This window comes from Cebus imitator, unplaced genomic scaffold (assembly GCF_001604975.1).
Source record: "Cebus imitator isolate Cc_AM_T3 unplaced genomic scaffold, Cebus_imitator-1.0 Scaffold166, whole genome shotgun sequence".
Classification (NCBI taxonomy): Eukaryota; Metazoa; Chordata; class Mammalia; order Primates; family Cebidae; genus Cebus; species Cebus imitator.
Genome location: NW_016107481.1, coordinates 2,878,874 through 2,902,151, shown reverse-complemented (window position 1 = coordinate 2,902,151; position 23,278 = coordinate 2,878,874). Strand labels below are relative to the sequence as shown.

General features: G+C 37.2%; 1 protein-coding gene across 14 annotated transcripts in view; it reads left to right on the top strand.

The window, feature by feature from the left end:
* Positions 1 to 23,278, top strand: part of EVI5 (ecotropic viral integration site 5) — a 241,745-nt gene that overhangs the window by 95,629 nt on the left and 122,838 nt on the right. For 10 of the 14 annotated variants that reach the window (XM_037744143.1, XM_017544163.2, XM_017544165.2 and 7 more), the window contains 4 exons: positions 9,906 to 9,966; positions 15,412 to 15,465; positions 17,917 to 17,949; positions 18,503 to 18,649. In XM_037744143.1, the coding sequence (XP_037600071.1) occupies positions 9,906 to 9,966; positions 15,412 to 15,465; positions 17,917 to 17,949; positions 18,503 to 18,649 (295 nt within the window). The remainder of the gene's footprint in view (positions 1 to 9,905; positions 9,967 to 15,411; positions 15,466 to 17,916; positions 17,950 to 18,502; positions 18,650 to 23,278) is intronic. The other 4 variants (XM_017544166.2, XM_037744145.1, XM_037744146.1 and 1 more) reach the window with 2 other exon arrangements.

Sequence of the window (23,278 nt, the reverse complement as noted above, 5' to 3'; positions counted from 1 at the left end):
ATTTCATTTTTCTTTTATGAAGCTTAGCTATGAAGGAAAGAATAGATTTTACTCATAGCTACGGCTCACATTCTATTTGCTTTTTTCTCCTGGGAAAATTTTCAAACATTCAGAAAAATAGAATAATAAGTATCCATTGCTTATTGTCTGTATTTAATGATTGTTAATGTTTTGTCATATTTATTTTCTTTCAAAATATTTCAAAGTAAAGCTCAGAAATTATGACATTTCACTGTTTAATATATCAGTATTCATGTCCATAAAGTCATTTGCTTCCTTTACCACATCACTTTTGCCACTTAACAATAATTCCATAATATTGTCTAATAGTGTGTGTTCACATTTCCTCAGTTGTGTCAAAAATGTCTTTGGCATTGATTGCATTGTATTCAGTTGTTCATTTACATTTTAAAAAATTTAGATCATCACCACCTATTCCAATCTTTCTTTTTGATATATTGACTTGAAGAGACCAAGTCAGTTTTATGGAGAATATCCAATCTGAAGGATTCCTCTGATTCATCTCATTTAGTTTCTGTATCTCTTGTGTTTTCTGTAAACTGGAGGATAATGTGAAGACTTAATTTAATTAAGTGCAAGCATTTCTGGCAAGAATACTTAATAGGCGATACTATCTACTTCATCTTAAAAGATGCGTAATATCTGTCTGTCTCACTGTTATTAGAGATGCCATGATTGATGGCTAGATTGAAGTAATGACAGATTTCATTATTATAAAATTATGTTTTCCTTCTTGACACCCAGTAAGTACTCTGTATACTTTGGCATTGTAAGAATTTCCAATTCATTATGACCTTCCACCTCTTGGCACACCCTACTCAAAAGTATTATTGGGGGTCAGACACAGGAGCTCATACCTATAACCTCAGTACTTTGGGAGACCGAGGTGGGCAGATCAGTTGAGGCCAGCAATTCAAGACCAGTCTGGGCCGGGCGTGGTGGCTCATGCCTGTAATCCCAGCACTTTAGGAGGCCGAGGCGGGTGGATCACGAGGTCAGGAGTTTGAGACCAGCCTGACCAACATGGTGAAACATTGTCTTTATCTTTTAAAAAAAAAAAAAAAAGACCAGTCTGGGCAACATGGTAAAGTCCTGTCTACAAAAACAAAAAATTAGCCGGGTGCGGTGGTGTGCATCTGTAGTCCCAGCTACTCAAGAGACTAAAAGGTAGGAAAATCACTAGAGTCTGGGAAGTCCAGGATGCAGTGAACCATGATTGTCACTGCGCTTCAGCCTGGGCAACAGAGTGAGACCCTGTCTCCAAAAAAAAAAAAAAAGGTATCATTGGGGATACTTTTCATGTTAAGCTATTTTATTTAGGATAACAAAAGCATGATTTTTAAAATGTCATTCTTCTTAACATTTATCAGTCAGCTTTCTTCATAACCTTTTCTTCACTAACTGCAGCTAACTTCATTCTCCTGGAAACACTTATAAACACCTCATTATTTCAGCCAGGCATGGTGGCTCGCACCCATAATCCCAGCACTTTGGGAGGCCCAGGCAAGAGGATCGCTTGAGTCTCAGAGTTTGAGAACAGCTTGGGCAATATAGCAAGACTACATCTCTGCAAGAAATAAAATAAGTTAACCAGGTGCCTGTAGTCTTTACTACTCCATAGGCTGAAGTTGGAAGATTGCTTGAGTCTAGAGATGGAGGCTGCAGTGAGCTATAATCACAGCACTATACTCTAGCCTAGGTGACAGAGTGAGACCCTCTCTAAAAAAAAAAAAAAAAAGAAAAAAACCTTAATTATTCCCTGTAATCACCAATCTCCAGAGAAAAGAATTAGTGGGAATGGTGTTCTTTTAAATTCGTCTATTCTTTTCCAGGGGGCATTATTAAGGACTTACAGGCTTATATTCAGAATGTTTTAAGGTTACAAAGTAAACTATGTTCAACATCACAAAATTTTGCCACAGTGACACTAATTTACAGTCTAACCCAGCAGTGTATGAGTTATTGTGGCCAGGTGCAGTGGTTCACACCTGTAGTCCTTGAACTTTGGGAGGCTAGGCAGGCAGATTGCTTGAGTCCAGGAGTTTGAGACCAGCCTGGGCAACATGGTGAAACCTTGTCTCCACAAAAAATACAAAAATTAGCTGGATATGGTGGTGCATGCCTGTGGTCCCAGCTACTCAAGAAGCCAAGGTGGGAGGATCACTTGAGCCTGGGGGATCCTGGCTGCAGTGATGCATGATTTTGCCATTGCACTCAAGGCTGGGTGACAGAGTAAGACTTGTCTCAAAAAAAAAAAAAAAAAAAGTTTCATTGTTCTGCCGTCAATGCTTGGTTATTCTTAATTTTTACCAATCTCCTGAATATAAATCTGATTTTCTACTTAATTTGCATTTCCCAGATTGTTAATGAAAGTAAGCATCTTTTCATATGTTTGTCTCATGTTTTTCTTTTCTTTTTCCTCCTTTTTCTGTTGCAGTGTCTACTTCATATTGCTTTGACTTCTTAGTGGTTACTAGTTGTTTATAATCTGGATCATAATCTTTTGTCAATATTAAAAGATAAGTCTTGTCTATTTCTGCTAAGTATCAGTCTTAGAATATATAATAATTTCACAATTGACCTACCTCAAAAACACCCAAGCTTCCTGTTGGTTGGAGGGTAGCAGCACAGAAAAGTGAATAGCTTATTGGATGCAAATGTATAACAGATTATTACAATTATATGTTAGAGGTACCCAACCCATATGTCTTCAGACTGGGATGTGAAGTCTGCTGGGTGTCAGGAAAATGTTCAGAGCTTGGTTAAGTAAAATTTCAATTTCTATCTATATTATTTTCTATAGTTTATCTGTCTGATAACATTTCTGTAGTAGAGGTGTCTTGGCTCTCCTTTGCACTTTCCCTTTTACAGCATGCCTTCTCCCACTTTATTAAAGGAAGGAAAACCTGTCACCCAATCTAGACCATACTATGGTACAACTATTTTTTATAGTTTATAAAAAATCTGTGCGGTTCCAAACAAAAAGAATAGTTTCAAAATGACTTGCTCTTGAGAAAGTATCCCCTGAGAGAGCAAAGCAAGAAAAATGGGATTTTTCTAATTTCTAATTTGGGTTTCTGACTTTATCTGGCTGACAAAGGCAAGACTGCTTTATCTTTCTTACAATTAGAATTCAGAATGGAATCGTGATCATGGGACAAATTATTAACACATGTTTATTTGAATTGAAAAGTGAAGGCAACATTTTAATGATAATTTGATTCATTGGTCAAATAATAATGACTGCCTTTGCCAGTTAGGTCCTAGAGTAGACGTTGTCCATAAATAAGAGAAATCTCATTTAAGTTGCAATGGAAATATTTTAAAGTACATATAAATTACAACTATATGTCCTTTTTAACTATATTTACACAAGATAAAACAAAATTTAGAAGTCTTTAAAATGTAGGTGAGGAAACATTCTTTTAGCAGATACGTGAGCAGAAAAATAAGACCACGGACATGGCACAGGATGATGGCAGAGGAGGAAGTTTCAAGTAGTTCTCTGAAGGAGATGACACCTGAGTACAATTTTGAAAAGCTTTGTTTGTTTGTTTGTTTGTTTTTGAGAGACAGCGCCTCGCTCTGTCGCCCAGGCTGGAGTGCAGTGGCACAATCTAGGCTCGCTGCAACCTTTGCCTGCCAGGTTCATATCTCAGCCTCCTGAGGCTGGGACTACAGGCATGCGCCACCATGCCCAGCTAATTTTGTGTGTGTGTGTGTTTTTAGTAGAGACTGATTTACACTGTGTTGGCCAGACTGGTCTTGAACTCCTGACCTCAGGTGATCCACTTGCCTCAGCCTCCGAAAGTGCTGGGATTACGGACATGAGCCACCGTGCCTGGCTGAAGACCTTTGTTTCTAATTGCTAGGGTTCAATTATGACTGCAACAGAAAATCCCTGCTGATATGGAACTTACTGCAATACAGAAGAATGACACAGAACAAATACACAGGGTAACATCCATCGGTGAAAGTGCCATGAAGTAAACAAAGCTGGATAAAGTAATGAGGGGCACTCTTTTAGACAGGGCACTCAGAGATAGGGCTCACAGGCTGATAAGGTACCATTTGACAGACACCAGAGGGAAGTGAGAGGAGGTGGCATGGGAATATCTGGGGGAAGTATATCCTGCAGTAAGATAACAGTTAATGTTGAGACTGAGGCAAGAATGTGATTGATACATTCAAGGAATAGAAAAGTAGTGAGAGGCTGGGCACAGTGCTTCACACCAGTAATCCCAATACTTTGGGAGGCTGAGGTGGGAGGATCCATTGAGCCCAGGAGTTTGGGACCAGCCTGGGCACCACAGTGAAACCCCATCTCTACAAAAAGGAAAAGGAGGAAAACCGGTGGGACTGGAATAGCATAGGCAAATAGGAGCGTGGTGAGCAACGAAGTCAGAAACATGGTAGGGTGCTAGGGATATTTAAAGCCATGCCATCTACTGTGGTAGCCACTATCCACATGGGGCTATGTGGACTATGATTAAAAATTTATTTCATCAGTTATATTTTAAGTGCTAATTAGTCACTCACATGTGGCTAATGGCTGCTCTATTGGACAGCACAGATATAGCATGTTTTTATCATTGTTAAACGTTTAGTTGGTTATTTGCCTCCTCATGGGCCACACTTTATTCCACATCTGAGGGGAAACCAGTGGAGAATTTTGAGAAAAGTAACATGATCTGGTTTTAAAAGTTTTATTCTTTGCTGTAATAGAGGTTGGCCAGATGAGGAGAAGGTGGGCATTATAAGAAGAATGGTAATAGGTACAAAGGCGCAGAGGTTCCCTTACTACATGAAAGTTTAAGAGTTGAGTCTTAGCCATTGACTTTTTTTGATGAATTTTTATGTTGGTGTACTTTTAAACTTATTAAAAAGCTACAAATATAGTACGAGGGGGTCCGATACACTCTTTACCAACATTCATCAATTGTTTACATTTCATCCCATTTGCTTTATTATCCTCTCTTTTTGTGTGTATGTATATGTAAAATTCATTTGTGAATAAATTGAGGTATGTGCCCTTTAGCCATAGTTTCCTTTAACACAAATGCAGTAGTTAATCAAAACAAGGAGATTATATTAGGTTGGTGCAAAAGTAATTGCAGTTTTGCATTACTTTCAATGGCAAAAACCGCAATTACTTTTGCACCAACCTAATAGATACACTACTGTTATCTAATCCACTATGTTCAGATTTTATCAGCTGTCCCAATAGTATGCTATATAACTGTCTCCCTGCCCCTCAGTCCAGGGTCCGCTCTAGGATCACATGTAGGATTTATGTGTTATACCTATTTGGTCTTCTTTAACCTGACACATTTCCTCAGTCTTTGTGTTTCTGATATATTTAAAGAGTATACAGGCCAGTTATTTTGTAGAAAATTTCAAAGTTTGAGTTTTTTTGGGGTTTTCCCAAGATTAGTTTCAGGTTTTGCATTTTTGGCAAGTATATCACTGATATTGTATTTTCTCAGTTCACCATGCGATATATATGATAATGCTTTCTCTCAAAACTGGTAATGTTAGCTTTGATTACTTGATTAAGGTAATGTCTGCCAGGTTTTACTACTGTTATTATTTTCCCTTTTGTAATAAGTAATTTGTGCCAGGCTATTTTGACATTATGTAGTAACCTCTTTCTTTACCAAATCTACCATACCAGTTTTTTTTGTTTTTTTTGTTTTTTTTTTTTTGAGACAGAGTTTCACTCTTGTTACCCAGCCTGGAGTGCAATGGCGTGATCCCCGCTCATCGCAACCTCCGCCTCCTGGGTTCAGGCAATTCTCCTGCCTCAGCCTCCTGAGTAGCTGGGGATTATAGGCATGTGCCACCATGCCCAGCTAGTTTTTTGTATTTTTAGTAGAGACGGGGTTTCACCATGTTGACCAAGATGGTCTTGATCTCTTGACCTCGTGATCCACCTGCCTCGGCCTCCCAAAGTGCTGGGATTACAGGCGTGAGCCCCTACGCCCGGCCACCATACCAGTTTTATATCCATTTATGATTTTCCCACTTCCTTATTCTTTATTTATTAATCAGCATTCTACTATAAGGAAGAACTTTCCCCTTCACCCTCATTTATTTACGTCAGTGTGAATTCATGGGTTATTTTATTCAGTGAGCTATAATGCATTGCTATTAAATTGTCCCTGATTTGTCCAGTGGGAACCCTTCCAAGATGGAGGCTGTGTTCTTTTGATATTTTCCCATTACTTTTTGGGAAATTTCTTTGTTTAGGGCACCAGAATGTTCCAGGTTCAATTTACGCCTTTTGGGCTCTTGCTCAGTAATAAGCCATTTCTCCAAAGAGCTTTGATTACTTTTTGTAAGCCTTTGAAATTTAATCTGGAGGTAATGAGTAACCACTGACACTCTGGGTGTGTGGCATGATCCAAATCAATGTTTTTAAAAAAGACTACTTTGTTTCCGATGGATGTGGTGATGTCACCCTCTCTCGGGCCGCGACCGATCCACGGTGGGCGAGGGATGGACATTCGTGGTGAATGGGACCGCTCTTCTCATCCTGCCTGCAGGGACCCCTTGCCTCTCTTCCCTGCCTGTGAGGGCTGTGTTGGGAGGCATTGGGGTACAGAATCCCGCCTGACTTTTTCTTTTTTAATTCCCAAATGAAAAGAATAAAAAAATTAAAAAATAAAAATAAAAAAGACTACTTTGGTAATAGTGTGTAGAAAACATTGAGTTATGAAACTAGTCATAGAAAGAATAATTATTAGATTATTAGTCTTTTCTAGTAATTTAAACAAGCCATAATGTGGGTCTAAAAACACTGTCAATGAAGGGGGAACAAATAACTTTACACTGGAGAAACCTGGTGTGTACTACCTCAGCCAGGTGATCAAGGTCAACGTCAATAGTGATGATCTGTTGATAGTTTGTACCCTTAATATGAGATAATGAAAATGGCATTTATCTCTGTGGTCTTCCTCCTGAAAACCCAATAACCCCAGTATAATCATGAGAAAAACATGAAACAAATCCCATTTGAAGGACATAATGGTCCCATTTGAAGGTCACATAATGATAACTACAAAATACCTGACCAGTACTCCTCAAAACCGTGAAGGTACTTATCAAAACTGTCATGGGCTTTAGGTAACAGCAGTGTGTTAATATTGATTCATTAATTATAACAATGTATGATACTACTGTAACATGTTAATAATAGAGGAAACTGGGATGGGATACATGGATTCTCTGTACTATCTTCACAGTCTTTTTGTAAACTGAATACTTTTTTTAAAAAAAGTTTATTCAAAAACACTATCAGTGGAGTTAAATAAGTAGGGTTTATTTTTAGGCGTGTAAATGAGTGATATTTTTACATAATGCATGATGGTAACTTCTTCAGAGTAGTCATTTGTGAAGGCTATAAGCTTATTTCAGTAGTGCAGCGGTTCAAAGTGTTTTGCAGCTCTTCAGAGTCTTTAGTAAATTCTTTCGGCTATTTACAGTCTTTTAAAACAGTGGTCCCCAGCCTTTTTGACACTAGGGACCGCTTTTGTGGAAGACCATTTTTCTGCTCATGGGAGTTGGGGGTATTGCTTCAGGATGAAACTGTTCCACCTCACCACAGATCATCAGGCATGAGATTCTCATAAGGAGCACACAACCTAGACCCCCGACATGCACAATTCACAGTAGGGTTTGCACTCCTGTGAGACTCTAATGCTGCCGCTGATCTGACAGGAGGCAGAGCTCAGGCAGTAATGTTCACTTGCCTGCCATTCACCTCCTGCTCTGCCAACTCGGTTCCTAACAAGCCACGGACTGGTATTGGTCCATGGCCCAGGGGCTGGGGACCCCTGTTTTAAGATATACTTTAGTGAGAGACAGAATAATGTAGCAGTCAAGGCTGTGACTGTACGGAAGTTTCTCAAGCTTTCTAAACCCCAAAGTAGGTATAACAACTTACATTAAAAAGTTATTGTGAGCTAAATGAGATAAGTAATAGATTTCTATCCTTTGAGGGAGAATTTTGTTTTTGAAAGCAGCTATAAGTTATTTGGAACCTGATCTGGCATATATTTAGAGTAAACGTGGTACTGATACTTCTTGTCAAGAGCAAGATAGAAAAATTTGGTGGTACCAGTTTTTGTGTGGCCTATACATTTTTATAAAGATAATTTTAGACTTACAATAGAGTTGGATTATCATGCTTACTCTCCTCCTACCACAGAGGTGATATGCCGTTTTCAGTACATCTTTTTTTAATGGTTTATCACTTTTTTGGGGGGCAAGGGGAAGGGTCTTGCTCTATTGCCCAGGCTGGAGTGCAGTGGTGATCACGGCTCACTGCAACCTTGACCTCCATGGCTCAAGCAATCCTCCCACCTCAGCCTCTCAGTACCTGCAACTACAGGCATGCCCCCACCGCATCTGGCTAATTTTCATATTTTTTGTAGAGACTGGGTTTCACCATGTTGCCCAGGCTGGTCTTGAACTCCTGGCCTCTAGCAATTGGCCCACCTCAGCCCTCTGTGCTGGGATTAGAGATGTGAGCCACTGTGTTCCAGTGTCATGTTTTAAATTATTTTTATTTTTTAATAATTTCAACCTTTCTTTTTGAGACAGAGTCTCACTCTGTCGCTTGTGCTGGAGTACAGTGGCACGATCTTGGCTCACTGCAACCTCTGCCTCCTGGGTTCAAGCTATTCTCCTGCCTCAGCCTCCTGAGTAGCTGGGACTACAGGTGCATGCCACCACGCCTGGCTAATTGTTGTATTTTTAGTACAGACAGGTTTTCACCATGTTGGTCAGGCTGGTCTCAAACTCCTGACCTCGTGATCTGCCTGCCTCGGCCTCCCAAAGTGCTGGGATTAGAGGTATGAGCCACTGTGCCCAGTGTCATGTGTTAAATTATTTTTATTTAAAAATAATTTTGACCTTTATTTTAAAGTCAGGGGGTACCTGCTCATATTTCTTTCATGGGCATATTGCATGATGCTGAGGTTTGAGATATGAATGATCCCATCACCCAGATAATGAGCATAGTACCCAATGGTTAGTTTTTCAAACCTTGTCCTCCTCTTTCTCCTCCCCACTTTAGTCCCCAGTGTCTGTTGTTCCTTTCTTTATGTCCATGAGCACCCAGTGTTTAGATCCTAGTTGTAAGGGCGAACATGGGTTTTTGGTTTTCTGTTTCTATGTTAATTCACTTAACTCAGTACATCTTAACAAGGTTACATGATGTCAGTATGTATTACTGGTGATGTTAACTTTATTCAGTTTAGGAGCAGTCTGCCAGGATTCTGTACTATAAATTTAGTATTTTCCTTTAACACTTACATTTTAGGAGAGAGAATTTGAGACTATGCTTAAACTTTCACTCACTAATTTTAGCATCCATTAGTGATTCCTCCCTCAGTAGTTATTACTGTAGAATTCTAATGGTGATTTTTATCTTTACCTTATTCCTCCTATGTCTGTTAATTGGAATTCTTCTGTAAGGAAGAGTTGTCTGCTTTCCCTCATTAAAATTTTTAAAGTCAGTGTTGGTACCAGGATTTTTAAGTTAAGAGCCAGTTGAACCTATAGATATGTTTTAATTTGAGGAGAAAGATTAGATGGTTTATTTGTAAGTTTAGGGCTGAATAGAATCTGTAAACTCAGTTGTATTTTGTATTTTATACATTTTACTTTCTAAATTTTCTTTTAGTGTGGTTTTTGTTTTTGTCATTTGTAAAGTTATATTTTTTATAAGAACTCATGAAATTGCATGATTTTTCTCACATCAAATATCTCCAAGTTATAAGAAACTAAAGAAATTGTATTTTTATGTTCATATGTATTTTTAAATTTTGTAATTTAATAACTACTTTTGAATGAAAACATTCTTTTTTTCCCTTTCTTAGGCTTGAAAAGGAATACACTACAATAAAAACAAAAGAAATGGAAGAGCAAGTTGAAATTAAAGTAAGCATTTTGGGGCTTTTTTAAGTACTGAAGATTGACTGAAATCAATTATTGGATGGTAGATGTTAGTTTAAAGTTTGTACTTATATTCATAAATTTATTTACTATCCTACCAGATTTAGTTGAAAATAGACATTTCAGAAAAGCAGAATAACGTGACTAAAGTGGCTTTCATTCCAGTGTGAAGGAAAGCAAGCTCTTCCCTTTTCTAGATTTATTGGTGGCTCATCAGGAGAAAATACTTCCATGGAGAAGACAATTATCATTCCATTTAAGCATGTTTTTTTAAAGTTGCAGAGAAGACAATCTATAATAACACTTTCTAAGCTGAGACCAACAAGAGTATAATCTCAGCCAAACATTAAATAGAGCACATTATTACACTAGAATTAATTATGGCTGCTCTAGAGCTACAGAAAGCTTTGACTGGTACAACTTTTTCTTCTCTAAGCAAGGTTTATACTTTTGAACTACTTCTCTCCAGAAAATCAAGGAGAGCTTCAATTCAAAGGGCATATAAATATCATATATATACTCTAAAAATATAAAGTTTGTACCCCCCCCCCCCCAGTAAGCCAAAGAATTCTTGAGTTGGGGGTCTGTGGCACTCTTGGAGTTGGGACTTGAGAAAAGTTGTGTTGGCTTTTAGGCTGATATTGCAGGATGGAGATGATAAGTGGAAGCATGAGTCAAAGAACTTACTGACTGGCTAATTTAATTTCTAATCTCTTTATTCCCCTCCACCCCCCCCCAAGCCCCTGGAGGAAAGGGTTAAATGTAAAATAATTTTAATGGAATGACTCCCTCCTTCCTTTTTAAACTTTATGTTTGAATGTTTCCGATTTTTGACTCGGACCTGGCAAGACATATGACCACCTTATTTATAATCAGCCATATGTTAATTGAGCCTTGCTATAAAATAACACTCGCATCCCACAGGCTCCTTTTGCAAGGGAATGGGTTCTGTTAAACTAATACTCTTCCTGCCGTGGCCCTCCTCGAAAGCCTCCAGGGAAACAGTCTCTCCAGTTTTCTTATGTTACCTCTCTCTTACCAACTCTGCCCTCCCTTTTCTAGAGGTTCTATTCCCATTTCTATCACCTTTCCTTATCAAATGGAAATAGGTACTTCCAGATTTTTAATACCTAGAGAAAAGACCCTGGTGGATGTTTTTCCCTTTTTTTTTTTTTTTTTTTAATTCTGTCACACAACTGCTGCTCTACTATTTGCTTTTCTTTTAGGTACCATGAGTAAGGGTACTTTTACTGAAAGTAAAATTACATAGTCTTGACGAATGGGGTGAGAGTATGGGTTTTCACTGACTATGAATATTCGGAACTGCAAATCAAGAATCTGAGGATGGGGAAGCCATCCTATTCATTTCACCACACTATGTTATTGAAAAAAAAAATCACAGTTCTATGAACAATCCTTACTCTTGAAGAAGTTTCTTATAAAATTAAGTACATGAATATAGGAATACCAAAAGGCATTTTTGGAAAACAAATCTTAGGCAGACTTTCACCTATACTTGCAGTATTTTCTTCCTTCCTTCCTTTTTTTTTTTCTTTTTAAAGACAGGGTCTCCCTGTTACCCAAGCTGGAGTGCGGTGGCACAGTCTTGGCTCATTTGCAGCCTTGACCTCCCAGGCTCAAGCGATCCTCCCACCTCAGCTTTCCAAGTAGCTGGGACTACTGGTGCACACCACTATGCCTGGCTAATTTTTTGTACTTTTGGTAGAGACGTGGTTTTGCCGTGTTGCTCAGGCTGGTCTCGAACTCCTGAGCTCAGGCGATCCACCGGCCTTGGCCTCCTAAAGCGCTGGGATTATAGGCGTGAGCCACCATGCCCAGCCATTTGCAATATTTTCTATCCTTTGTTTTTTTGGGAAAGTTATAGTTCATATGCCTGAAGAAATGCTTTTAAATCTGGCTCCATGTGTCTCAGGCAGTTGGCATAAAATTGTGTATAGAGAAGAATATGGGGTGGGGGAGAAGCTTAGAAAGTTAGTGGAACATATCAGGTAAATAAAGTATGCTGATCACAAAGGTAGTCTCTTCTCTTTTTCTAATACTGTTTCCATGTAGCTCTTTCTTATACCATTTTCATCTCTTTTTTCACTCCCCAGTTCTATAAAATACTAAAACCAAAGCAATTTCTGAGGGACTGTACTTTTTTAAACTTCATATTTAGGGGTGTCTGATTTTTTTACTTGGACCCTGGCATCTCATTTCAATCATGATCAGACGGCCACCTTATTTACAGTTCATTAGTGAGGTAAAATATTAATTGAGCCTTGCTGTAAAATGCCACTTCTTATAATCCCTCCCTCTCCCATAAGTCTCTTTTACAAGAGAATGGGTTCTAGTTGTAAACTAATACTTTCTTGCCTTGATCCTTTTAGAAGTCCACAGGAAGATATGCTGAAAGCCAGAAAATAACATAACATAACATAAAAGTACTCATTGAATATAATGAACTTTTATGCCTGGCAAAAAAAAAAAAAAAAAAAAAAAAAAAAAAAAAAAAAAAAAAAAAAAAGATAAGTATTATCTAAGTTGCCCAGCAATTACATTTGAACAATCAATGTGAAGTATTAGAATGAAAGCTCTCATTTATTTAGCCCTTAATATGTGATGGGTCACTTACATGCATTTTTTCCCCTTGTAAAAGGCAACAGCATCATGAAAGTGTTCTTATCCTTACCTGTGAAGAAATTAGGCCTCAGAAAGCTCAAATAATATGCCAGTGGTCACATTGTGAGGAAACAGTAAGAATCAAGGATTTGAGGTCTGATTTGTGTTATTCTAAGGCCCATGTGTATTCTTCAGTATATACAGTGTGCTGCTGCTGCTTTCCAAGAGAGACTTTGATGTATTTGTCATGTAAGATGTGGATGCGTCTGTAGTCTTAGCTACTCAGGAGGCTGAGGCTGGAGGCAGTCGCTTGGGTTCAATTGCTTGAACCCAGGAGGCAGTGGTTGCAGTAAGCCAAGGTTGTGCCACTGTACTCCAGCCTGGCAACAAAACAATACTCTGTCTCAAACCTCCGCCCCACCCCTCCAAAAAAAAAAACAGATAGCCAAGCTATAATTACCAAAATACTGTGATATTAGTTCCAAAAAAAAAAAAGACCGTTAACACTTGAAACTTAAAGGTAACCCTGAAATGGTCTGTATTAACTGAAAAAGTCTATTCTATTGGATCAATTCCTAATGTAAATATTATACAAATGAGGAAGTGGTGATAGTTGTTTGTGGAAGAAAGTAATTGGGGAAGGAAATCCAGGTGAACGTTTTCAGGTGTAAATTTTCATTTGAGCATGATTTCTGTCCTAATTAATTCACTCAGTTGTCTGGTTGGAACTTAGTTTTCTACATCTTTTAAGATAAAAACAAAAAGTTACCTTTTGTTGATGAAATATGATTGAGAACATTTTGAGAATCTAATTTATTTCTTTGGCTATCTAGACTTTAGCAGCATTTAATAATTGCTTATTTGTGTAGACCACTATGCTGCACATAGCAGGAGCCAAGAAATGAGAACATTTTCTACTTCTCAAGCTGTTATTTTGTTGTCAGATATTAGTTATTAACTTTCCTATATGTCAATGTCCATTTCAGATCATCTAAATTTTAGTGAATAGAACAAGAAATCTAATTTGCAAAGTATCCTTGTAATAACTCTAAGATTTGTTTCAATTTGTGATCCACTTATGCAGTAATTCAAAGCCTCTCATTTCCCTGAACTAAGACTTTATATGTTATATAAAACTATATGTAAGTCTTTACTGGCAAAATAATAGGCTGAATTGATAGAAGAATTTACTGAGACAGACATTTTTTAGCAGAAATTTATAGGAAGGTGGGGTGGAAGAAGGCTTAACTGAGTTCTGGAACAAATTGGTACAAAAAGGTAAGAGTGATTACTTTGAAACTGAAATTTGATGGCAAAAATGAAGGGACAACACCTAAGGTATTTGAAAATGAAAAGACCACTTATAAAGGGGGTTAATAAGCAATGATATTGGTGGATATGCAAAAATAGCTTTTTAAAAATGTAGAGTGACTTGGATTTAATACTTGATGACAGTAATTAGACAAGTTTTTGGGAACCAGGCATTGAATAATTAGGTGAAGTGCTTTTTAAAAAAATCTGGTTTTACTTTTTGAATTAAGAGAAAATGCTAGTAATTGGAGCTGTTAATTTTCTCAGAAAAAAATAACAATTGATTTTTTTGTATTTTCAGAGTGTAATGAATTTTACAACTTGTCATCTCTGCCATATTATATATAGAGACTATTGTAGTCTAAATGGGCAATTTTTTTTTCTTTCAAATTTGAGACAAGATCTTGCTCTGTTGCCCAGGATGGAGTGCTGTGATGTGATACTGGCTCACTGCAACCTCTGCCTCCAGGGCTAAAGTCATCCCCCACTCAGCCCCCTGAGTAGCTGGGACTACAGGCACATGCCACCACATCCAGCTAATTTTTAAATTTTTTGTAGAGATGGGTTTTGCCATGTTGCCCAGGCTAGTCTTGAACATCCTAGCTCAAGTGATCCACCTGCCTTGGCCTCCCAGAGTGCTTGGATTATAGGTGTGAGCCACTGTGCCGGGCCCTAAATGGACAATTTGATGTTTAGCCTGTGAACATGCACTTTTTAGATGTCTTATTTCTTCATTCAGCTGACATTTGAATATTAATTATATAGATAGACTCTATTGGAGGTAGGCAAGTTAGAATCTTTTCTGTCTAATGAGGATGTTAAAACACATAAAATATTTGATTATGAGTCATTATGGTAAGTATAGAAATGAAAAGGCTTATTTCTATATGTACTATAGGGTGCATTTTAATATGATTATTTCCTTTTCCATGGTATATTTATTTCTATTTCTTTATCTTCGTTTCCTTTCCTTTTCCTTTTCCTTTTTTCTTTCTTTTCTCCTTTCCTCTTTCCCCTCCCCTCCCCCCCTTCTCCCCTCTGTTGACATAGTGTTTCACTCTGTCACCCAGGCTGGAATACAGTGGCCCAATCTCGGCTCACTACAACTTCCTCTGCCCCTGCCTCAGCCCCCACCTCCCAGCTGCCCACCTCAGCCCCGCAGGTAGCTGGGATGACAAGCTCACACCACCATTCCTGGCTAACAAAAATTAGCTAGGGTGTGTGTGTGTGTGTGTCTCAGTGTTGTCTGTGTCTCTATTTTTCATAGAGATGAGGTTTCACCATGTTGCCCAGGCTTATCTGGAACTCCTAAGCTCAAGCCATGGCGCCCTGCCTGCTGTGTGTTTCTTACTCTGAGTCTTTGGCATTTGATAATGTAATCATTCCTTAGACTCCTTTCTTATTTATGAAAGGTGGTACAGTTTCAGGACTGTGATTTGGGAATCTTTTTTCCTCTCAAGAATGCTCACCAATAAAACATTTTTTTTTTCTTGGCAGAGGTTACGCACAGAAAATAGACTTTTAAAACAGCGCATCGAGACATTAGAAAAAGTAAGTGACTACTTACGCAAGCTTCTGTTGAATGCCTAGTGTTTTTTGTGTGTATTTATTAAAAATCCTCAAAAATTCTGGCATACATCTCCTATGTTGTAGTATTGACTGCTTAACTACCCTACCTTACTATTTATAGCCAGATAACTTGTTACTAACAAAAATTGATCAGTTGTACTGGTTCTTTTGAACTTTCATAGTCAAGTTTTAACTGAGATTAAGAGTAACATATTAATACTATTTGTTTTCTTTACACATAATTTCTAAAAAGTATGTTCTTTTAGAATCCAGTTGGGAGTCCATTCTGATAAAGCATTTTAAAGAAGAGTTTCAAATGTTGCCCTAAACTTTCTAGCATATTTAATGCACCAGTGAGTCCTTTAAGGCCTAGGATTGCTTTTAGTTGAAGTGACTGACTGATTCCTTACATAAAAATTCACTCTCAAGTTGATTTTCAGCACCAAGGAATTGTGCATAAGCTTTTAGTCCTTAGAATTATTTTGATATCTACTTGTTACATTTTCTCTGTTTCATATAGAATAACTGGGCAAATGTGGAAATTTTGCATTATTTTTCATATGTGCTTTTGATGAAAAATCTTTTATAGTGATTTTCAGATGCTAGAAGAATGAATTGAGTAGTAAAAGTCTGGTTTTAAGAATTTTGCTTTATTGAAGGAAAAACATCTGAATTCACAAACTCTTTTGGTGTTTTTTTTCTTTTTTTTCCTGAGTTAGAGTCTTGCTTTGTCACCCAGGCTGGAGTGCAGTAGCAAGATCTCGGCTCACTGCAGCCTCCGTCTCCCTGGTTCAAGCGATTCTCCTGCCTCAGCCTCCTCAGTAGCTGGGACCACAGGCATGCGCCACCACACAAGGCTAATTTTTGTATTTTTAGTAGAGACAGGGTTTCACCATGTTGGCCAGGATGATCTCGACCTCCTGACCTTGTGATCCGCCTGCCTCGGCCTCCCAAAATGCTGGGATTATAGGCATGAGCCACTGTGCCTGGCCACTTTTTTTCTTTTCTTTTTTTTTTAACTAGAGATGACAGTAAGTAGATTTAAACATACCCCTCATCATATTGCCAAGGATCTTAAAATCTTCCCTGCAAATCTACAGATAAAATTCAAGAAATAAATAAATGGAAGTGTGGATATTTTACAGTATATGTCTTTTGCTTAAAAAGTATTGATGATTTCCTATTGGATAAAAGTGTATAAGGACAGGATATTTATTACGTGTCTGCCTTTGTTGTATAATAATTGCAGAGACATCCTTTTAAGTCAAAAATAGTTTCCCTGTTTTTCTCTCATCATGTTAGGATTGCTATGAGGATAATTCTACTTTTGGTGACTCCACAGGAAGGTTGAGCTTACTTTTAAGTTGTTTTAATTGTATACTCTTTTTTCTCATTAAATATCTAGCTTACAATCAAATATGCATTTTCTTAGTTTTTTTGTTTTTGTTTTTGTTTTTTAATCTTTGGAGTAAGACATTTAAACCAGGAAAGCATTCTTATTTCATGGAACCTTCGGAATGATAACGATGTTGTAAGAAAATATTGTTCCTTTTTTTACTGGCTTAGATGGCCCAGGTGTGTCACTTAGCACTTAGAATTCTATAAATACTATGTATCAATTGAAATCTGTAATAAAAAAGTATACTTGCTCAGTTATTGCTAAAGTTTAAGTTTAGCGTATTAATTTTTTCATATTTTCCTTGCTTTGTTTCTTTGAAAGTTGCTGTTGCACAAATTGCTGTCACACTTTATAAGTAGAATTGCTTACTCAAATTCCTTCTTCCTTTCATGTAAGTGGGTTGACAATATGGGTTAAGTCTAAAAGATATAAAGATAGCAAAAGAGGAAGAAATATTTGGCCAAGTGCAGTGGCTCATGCCTCTGATCCCTGCACTTTGGGAGGCTGAGGCAGGAGGATTGCTTAAGGCCAGGAGTTCAGCACTGTCCTGGGCAACATAGCAAGACTGTATCTGTACAAAAATTTTAAAACTAGCTGGGCATGTGGCATACACCTGTAGTCCTGGCTGCTCAGGAGGCTAAAGCAGAAGGATCACTTGAGCCCAGGAGTTGGAGGTTACAATGAGCTATATGACCATGCCATTGCATTCTGGCCTGGGTGACAGAGTAAGACTCTGTCTCTATTTAAAAAAAAAAAAAAAAAGACATTTGCTTGTTCCAGGTAATGAAAAACCGCTTGGAATTTGTGTTTGGTATCTTCTGGAAACACATGATTTTCAACTAGCTATCCTTGTTTTCGTATATTTTTCTTAAGGTTTAAAAATAGAAACATTCAGTAAAAAATAATATATTTAAGTCCATTTTAATTAGCAATGAAAAGTAGATGGAATTTGGGTATATTTGTTTCTTTTTTCCTAATTTTATCACTTTTATCTTCTTTCTCTTATATTTCTATCTGAATTTTTCCTTTTGTAGGAAAGTGCTTCCTTGGCAGATAGATTGATACAGGTATAGTTTTTGTTTTTATTTTTTAAACATCTTCTCTAACTTCTAAGCAAAGTCCTAAACCTCGAAATTCATATTTTAATGCATGCAATTTTATATGCATTTTCTTAGAAATAATTTTTTTGGGCGGTATATGTGGGTATAAACTTAATTTTTTATAACAAGGTGTTATCTTGGTTTATTTTTGCACGTTTTAAAGCTAACCTTATTTTTTTAAGTATTTATTTCAAAATGGCAATCAGTGAATTCTGTGAAATTAACTACTATTTCGTTGAAAATTTTAGTACTGCATGTACAACTCAGTAATATTGCATGAATTAAATTTTTATTGACTGAAAGAAGATTTGTTCTTAAGATTGTCAGGTGAATTTTTCATTAGTTTCCCAAAATTTGCTGGAGCAATAACAAGCTGCTAGCTAATGGTTACCTAGGCTGTTCTATTCGCTGAGGTGACTTTTTTTTTTAACATGTCAAAGTAAATAACTAAACCTCACAAAGGCAGTCTTTCTTGAATCTATCCTAAATTGCTTTACACACAAAAAAATTATGTCCTAAGGGACAAGTGACAAGAGCCCAGGAGGCTGAGGAAAACTACCTCATAAAACGGGAGTTGGCCACCATCAAACAGCAGAGTGATGAGGCCAGTGCTAAGCTGGAGCAAGCTGAAAATACCATCAGGAAGCTCCAGCACCAACAACAATGGGTAAGGAGTCTGGTAGTGCTTTTCTCACCTTTCTCATCCCCTTCCCTTTCAGTCATTTTTTTTTTTTTTTTCATAGCACAGATTCTGTGCTGTTGTTTTAAATAATTTTGTTTTCAACTTTAATCGAACTTTTAAATTATTCCATTTTATGTTCTGTGATACTTAGGGGTCTTATTGTGGCCTAAAGACTCCTGTTCTAATTTTTTTTTCTGTCTACACTGTTTTGTTAGAAATAGGTAATACAATCTTTCCTTATACTATGTTTTAAGTCATGGGAAATAAGCAGTGTGTGTGTCAGAATTGCTTTTAAGTTTTTAGAAATCTGTTTTTATAATAGATACCATTTTGCTAACAGTAATTTTTAAATCCTTCAGCTAGTTTTTGTTCATTGTGCAGATGAAATATTACCCAACATACAGAATATATGTAATGATCTCATTTAAAGCTTTGACAATGTGGCAATTTATGTCTTAGGAAATTCTATTGCTTAGACTTCCTACATCAACACATTGAATTATGGGTTAAAGTTTATGTCTGTATTTCAAAGGGAAAGAAGTTGCAAAGATGAAAAAGATTAACCCTTTAAAAATTATCTTAATGAACCTAGGGTGTGTTTCTAATTGTCTTAATCAACCTAGGGTGTGTACTCAACAGTTACTAATTGTATAGCTAGCCTCAGGTATCTTACATAGCATAGACATTTTCCATTGGCAAATTCAGACTCGGGTGATCTTAATCAGGAATATGAGGGTAAAAGAAAAGCCAAACTGTTTATCTTTGAAAAGATACCATTTCTTGTTTAGTTTTCCATCCTCAAGTAGGTGCTAGATTGTAATAAGCAGAAAAAGCTGTGTTAATCCTAGAACTCTGCAGATCTAGAAGGCAAATAGAGTGGCTACAAAGTAGGACATTCTTTTTACTCAGTAAAGTTAAGGAATAGCATTATCATCTTGGTACAAAAAAAATCAAAGAAAAGAAAAAAGAAAAACTGGCAATTGAAAGAGCCGTAAACATAGTTTTTTTCTATTATGTTATTGAAGATTGCTAAAAAAAAAAAAAAAAATGAATAGGAGAGTGATAAAATAATACTAAAAAGAAGGGAACTTATATTTTGCTCCCCTTTTGTATGAAATGCCAGTGATATCAAAGCATTAAAAAGAAAAAAAATTGGGGAGTTATGTTAGGAATTTAGCTTGAAATAAGTTACTTTAATGTGATTTTTTAAAAGAAAAGACAGTGTTGTTTGCATTTAGTATAAGCTGCAGTCATAATACATTAGAATCATGAGTTAAATTTTTTACATTTTTTTCAAACATTGAGACCTATATAGATAGATGTATATCAAAGGGTTAGAATGTGGTTTATAGTGAAAAATTTAACTTGGTTGTTGTAACCAATCAAGTTGAATGGAAAGCACCACACTCCGAGTTCGAATTAAGAGTCCTTTATTGCCGGTGACTGAGTGTCAACTCACGCTCCAAATCTCTCCGCCCCGAGGAAGGTATTTGATTTCCTTTTATATGTTGCTCAGGGTAAAGGGGCAAAGCAGAATTTTACAGAAGCAAAATAAGCAAGTTAGGGGAGGAGGCTGGTAACTAGGAGGCAGGAGGCTTCCATGATTGTTGATTAACTAAGAAGGGTATACACAAGTGGTTCCCACGATTACTGGTTAACAGGGTGGGGGCGGGGGTGCATTCGGTGCTTTCCATACACTCAATCAAGGGGGTATTCACAATAGCAAGTGGGCTTGTCAAGTAGGATAAGGTTATAACAGTTATATGTTTCTATAGCTCTAAGTACAACATGACCCAGCACAGGAACATGACCCAGATATGCACTCAGGAGAAATGGTGGTGGGGGGGTGAGGCGGAGGTTAAGATGGAGTCTGTCTGACTTTCAGCAAAATGGAGTCTGTCTGGCTAATACAGGGTAGGTTAGCACATGGTGAGCAAAACTGACCAGAATAAACTGAATAAGCATATTACTGGTAGAAAGTAAACATCTATTGTCCAGTGTTTTGATTATAGCCTTCCAATACAACTTTATGAATTCTTCAAACTCTCAGAATAAGGGTTTTAAATCTGTATTCCAGCAGGAGGTATTGAATTACCAATATTAACCATCCTTCACTACCACTCCCTACTGCCAAATAGTGGCAATTTATATGATATAAAGAGCTTTGGATTTCATTTAGGGAACTAGATTCTCGTTCTGTTTGTGATCTTATATACTCAGAGACAGTTTTTTGTGTGGTTTTTTTTTCCTCCCAGATGATTATAAATAGGGCTAGATCTTCTTGGGCCTCTCTCTTTCCCTTTTAAAATTAACTTTATTAAAGTATAATTTACATGTAATAAAATTCATCAAATGTAAGTATGTAGCTTGATGTATTGGAAATGTATGTGGTTGTGAACAACTACCACAATCAAAACAAAGAATATTTCTATCATTCCCTTTACGGTTCACCAACCCCAACCGCAGCAACCTGTCTGCTTTCTGTCACTGTAGTTTTACCTCTTGTAGAATTTAATATAAATGAAATTGTAAGGTATGTGACTTTTATGTCTGGCTTCTTTCACTTAGCGTATCTATTCACTTTTTTTGATGATTTTTGAAAGTTTTATTTGTGATTGATACATCAAATCAGAATAATTAGCCAACACATTGATTACCTCAAACACATTATTTCTTTGTGGTGAGAACATTCAAAATCCTCTCTTCTAGCTATTTTCAAATATATAAGACATTATTGTTAACTGTAGTCACCTTACTGTGCAATGTAACACCAGAATTTATTCTTCCTATCTAAGGGTAACTTTGTACCTGTCGACCATTCTCTTCCTATCACCATGTTCCCAATCCCCTCGCTAGCCTCTGGTAACCACTATTCTATTCTCAGTTTATATGAGATGAACTTTTTTAGATTCCACATATGAGTGAGATCATGTGGTGTTTGTCTTTCTGTGTCTGGCTTATTTTACTTAACATAATGTCCTGTAGGTTCATCCATGTTGTCACAAATGACAATTTTTATTTTTTTTAATGGCTGAATTTTGTTTTGTTTTGTGAGACAAAATCTTACTGTCGCCCAGGATGGAGTGCAGTGGTGCGATCTTGGCTCACTGCAACCTCTGTCTCCCGGGTTCAAGTGATTCTCGTGCCTCAGCCTCCCGAGTAGCTAGGATTACAGACACCCGCCACCAGGCCCGGCTAATTTTTGTATTTTTAGTAGAGATGGGGTTTCACTATGTTAGCCAGGATGGTATCGATCTCTTGACCTCATGATCCACCCACCTTGGCCTCCCAAAGTGCTGGGATTACAGATGTGCACCACCACGCCTAGCCTGAATAGTGTTATTTTTATACATTTAGGAGATACAAGTGTGTTTTATTACATGAATGTATTTCATAGTAGTGGAGTCTGGGCTTTTAGTTAACCATCACCTGAATAGTAGACATTGTATCCATGAGTTAATTTCTCATCCATCATCCCTTTTCACCCTGTTACCTTTCTGAGTCTCCAGTGTCTATTATTCTACCTGTATGTCCATGTGTATACATTATTTATTTCCATTTGTAGGTGTGAGTATGCAGTATTTGACTTTCTGAGTTATTTTACTTAAGATAATGTCCTCTAGTTTTATCCATGTTGCTGCAAAAGACATAACTTCATTCTTTTTAATGACTGAGTAATATTTTATGGTGTATATACACATCATTTTTTTTTTATTTAGTCATCTATCAGTGGACTCTTTGGTTGATTCCATATCTTTGCTATTGTGAATAATGCTATGAGAAATATATGAATACAGGTATCTTTGATATAATAATGATTTTTCCTTTGGGTAGATACTCAATAGTAGGATTGCTAGATTGAATGGTAGTTCTATTTTTAGTTCTTAGAGAAATCTCCATACCATTTTTCATACGGGTTGTACTAATTTTCATTCCCACCAGTAGTTATAAAAGTGTCCCTTTTTCTCCACATCCTCACCAATATCTGTTATTTTCTGACTTTTTAATAGCCATTCTGACTGGTGTGAAATAGTATCTCATTGTGGTTTTAATTTTAATTTCTCTGATGATTGGTGATGTTGAGCATTTTTTTCATATGTTAGCCATTTGTGTGTGTGTCTTCTTCTGAAAAACGTCTGTTCATGTCCTTGGCTCACTTTTTTTTTTTTTTTTCTTGTAAATTTGTAAGTTCCTTATAGATGCTGGACATTAGACTTCTGTCAGATGTATGGTCTGAAAATAGTTTCTTCTATTCTGTAGATGGAGTCTCACTCTGTAGCCCAGGCTGGAGTGCAGTGTAATGATCTTGGCTCACTGCAATCTCTGCCTTTCAGATCCCAGTTCAAGCAGTTCTCCTGCCTCAGCCTCCAGAGTAGGATTACAGGCACGTGCCGCCGTGACCAGCTAATTTTTAAAATATTTTTAGTAGAGACGGGGTTTCACCATGTTGGCCAGGCTGGTTTTGAACTCCTGATCTTGTGATTTGCCCACCTCGGCCTTCCAAAGTGTTGGGATTACAGGCGTGAGCCACCTAGCCCTTTGCTCACTTTTTAATAGAGTTTTTTTTTTTTTTTCTTGTTGAGTTGTTTGAGTTCCTTGTAGATTCTGGGTATT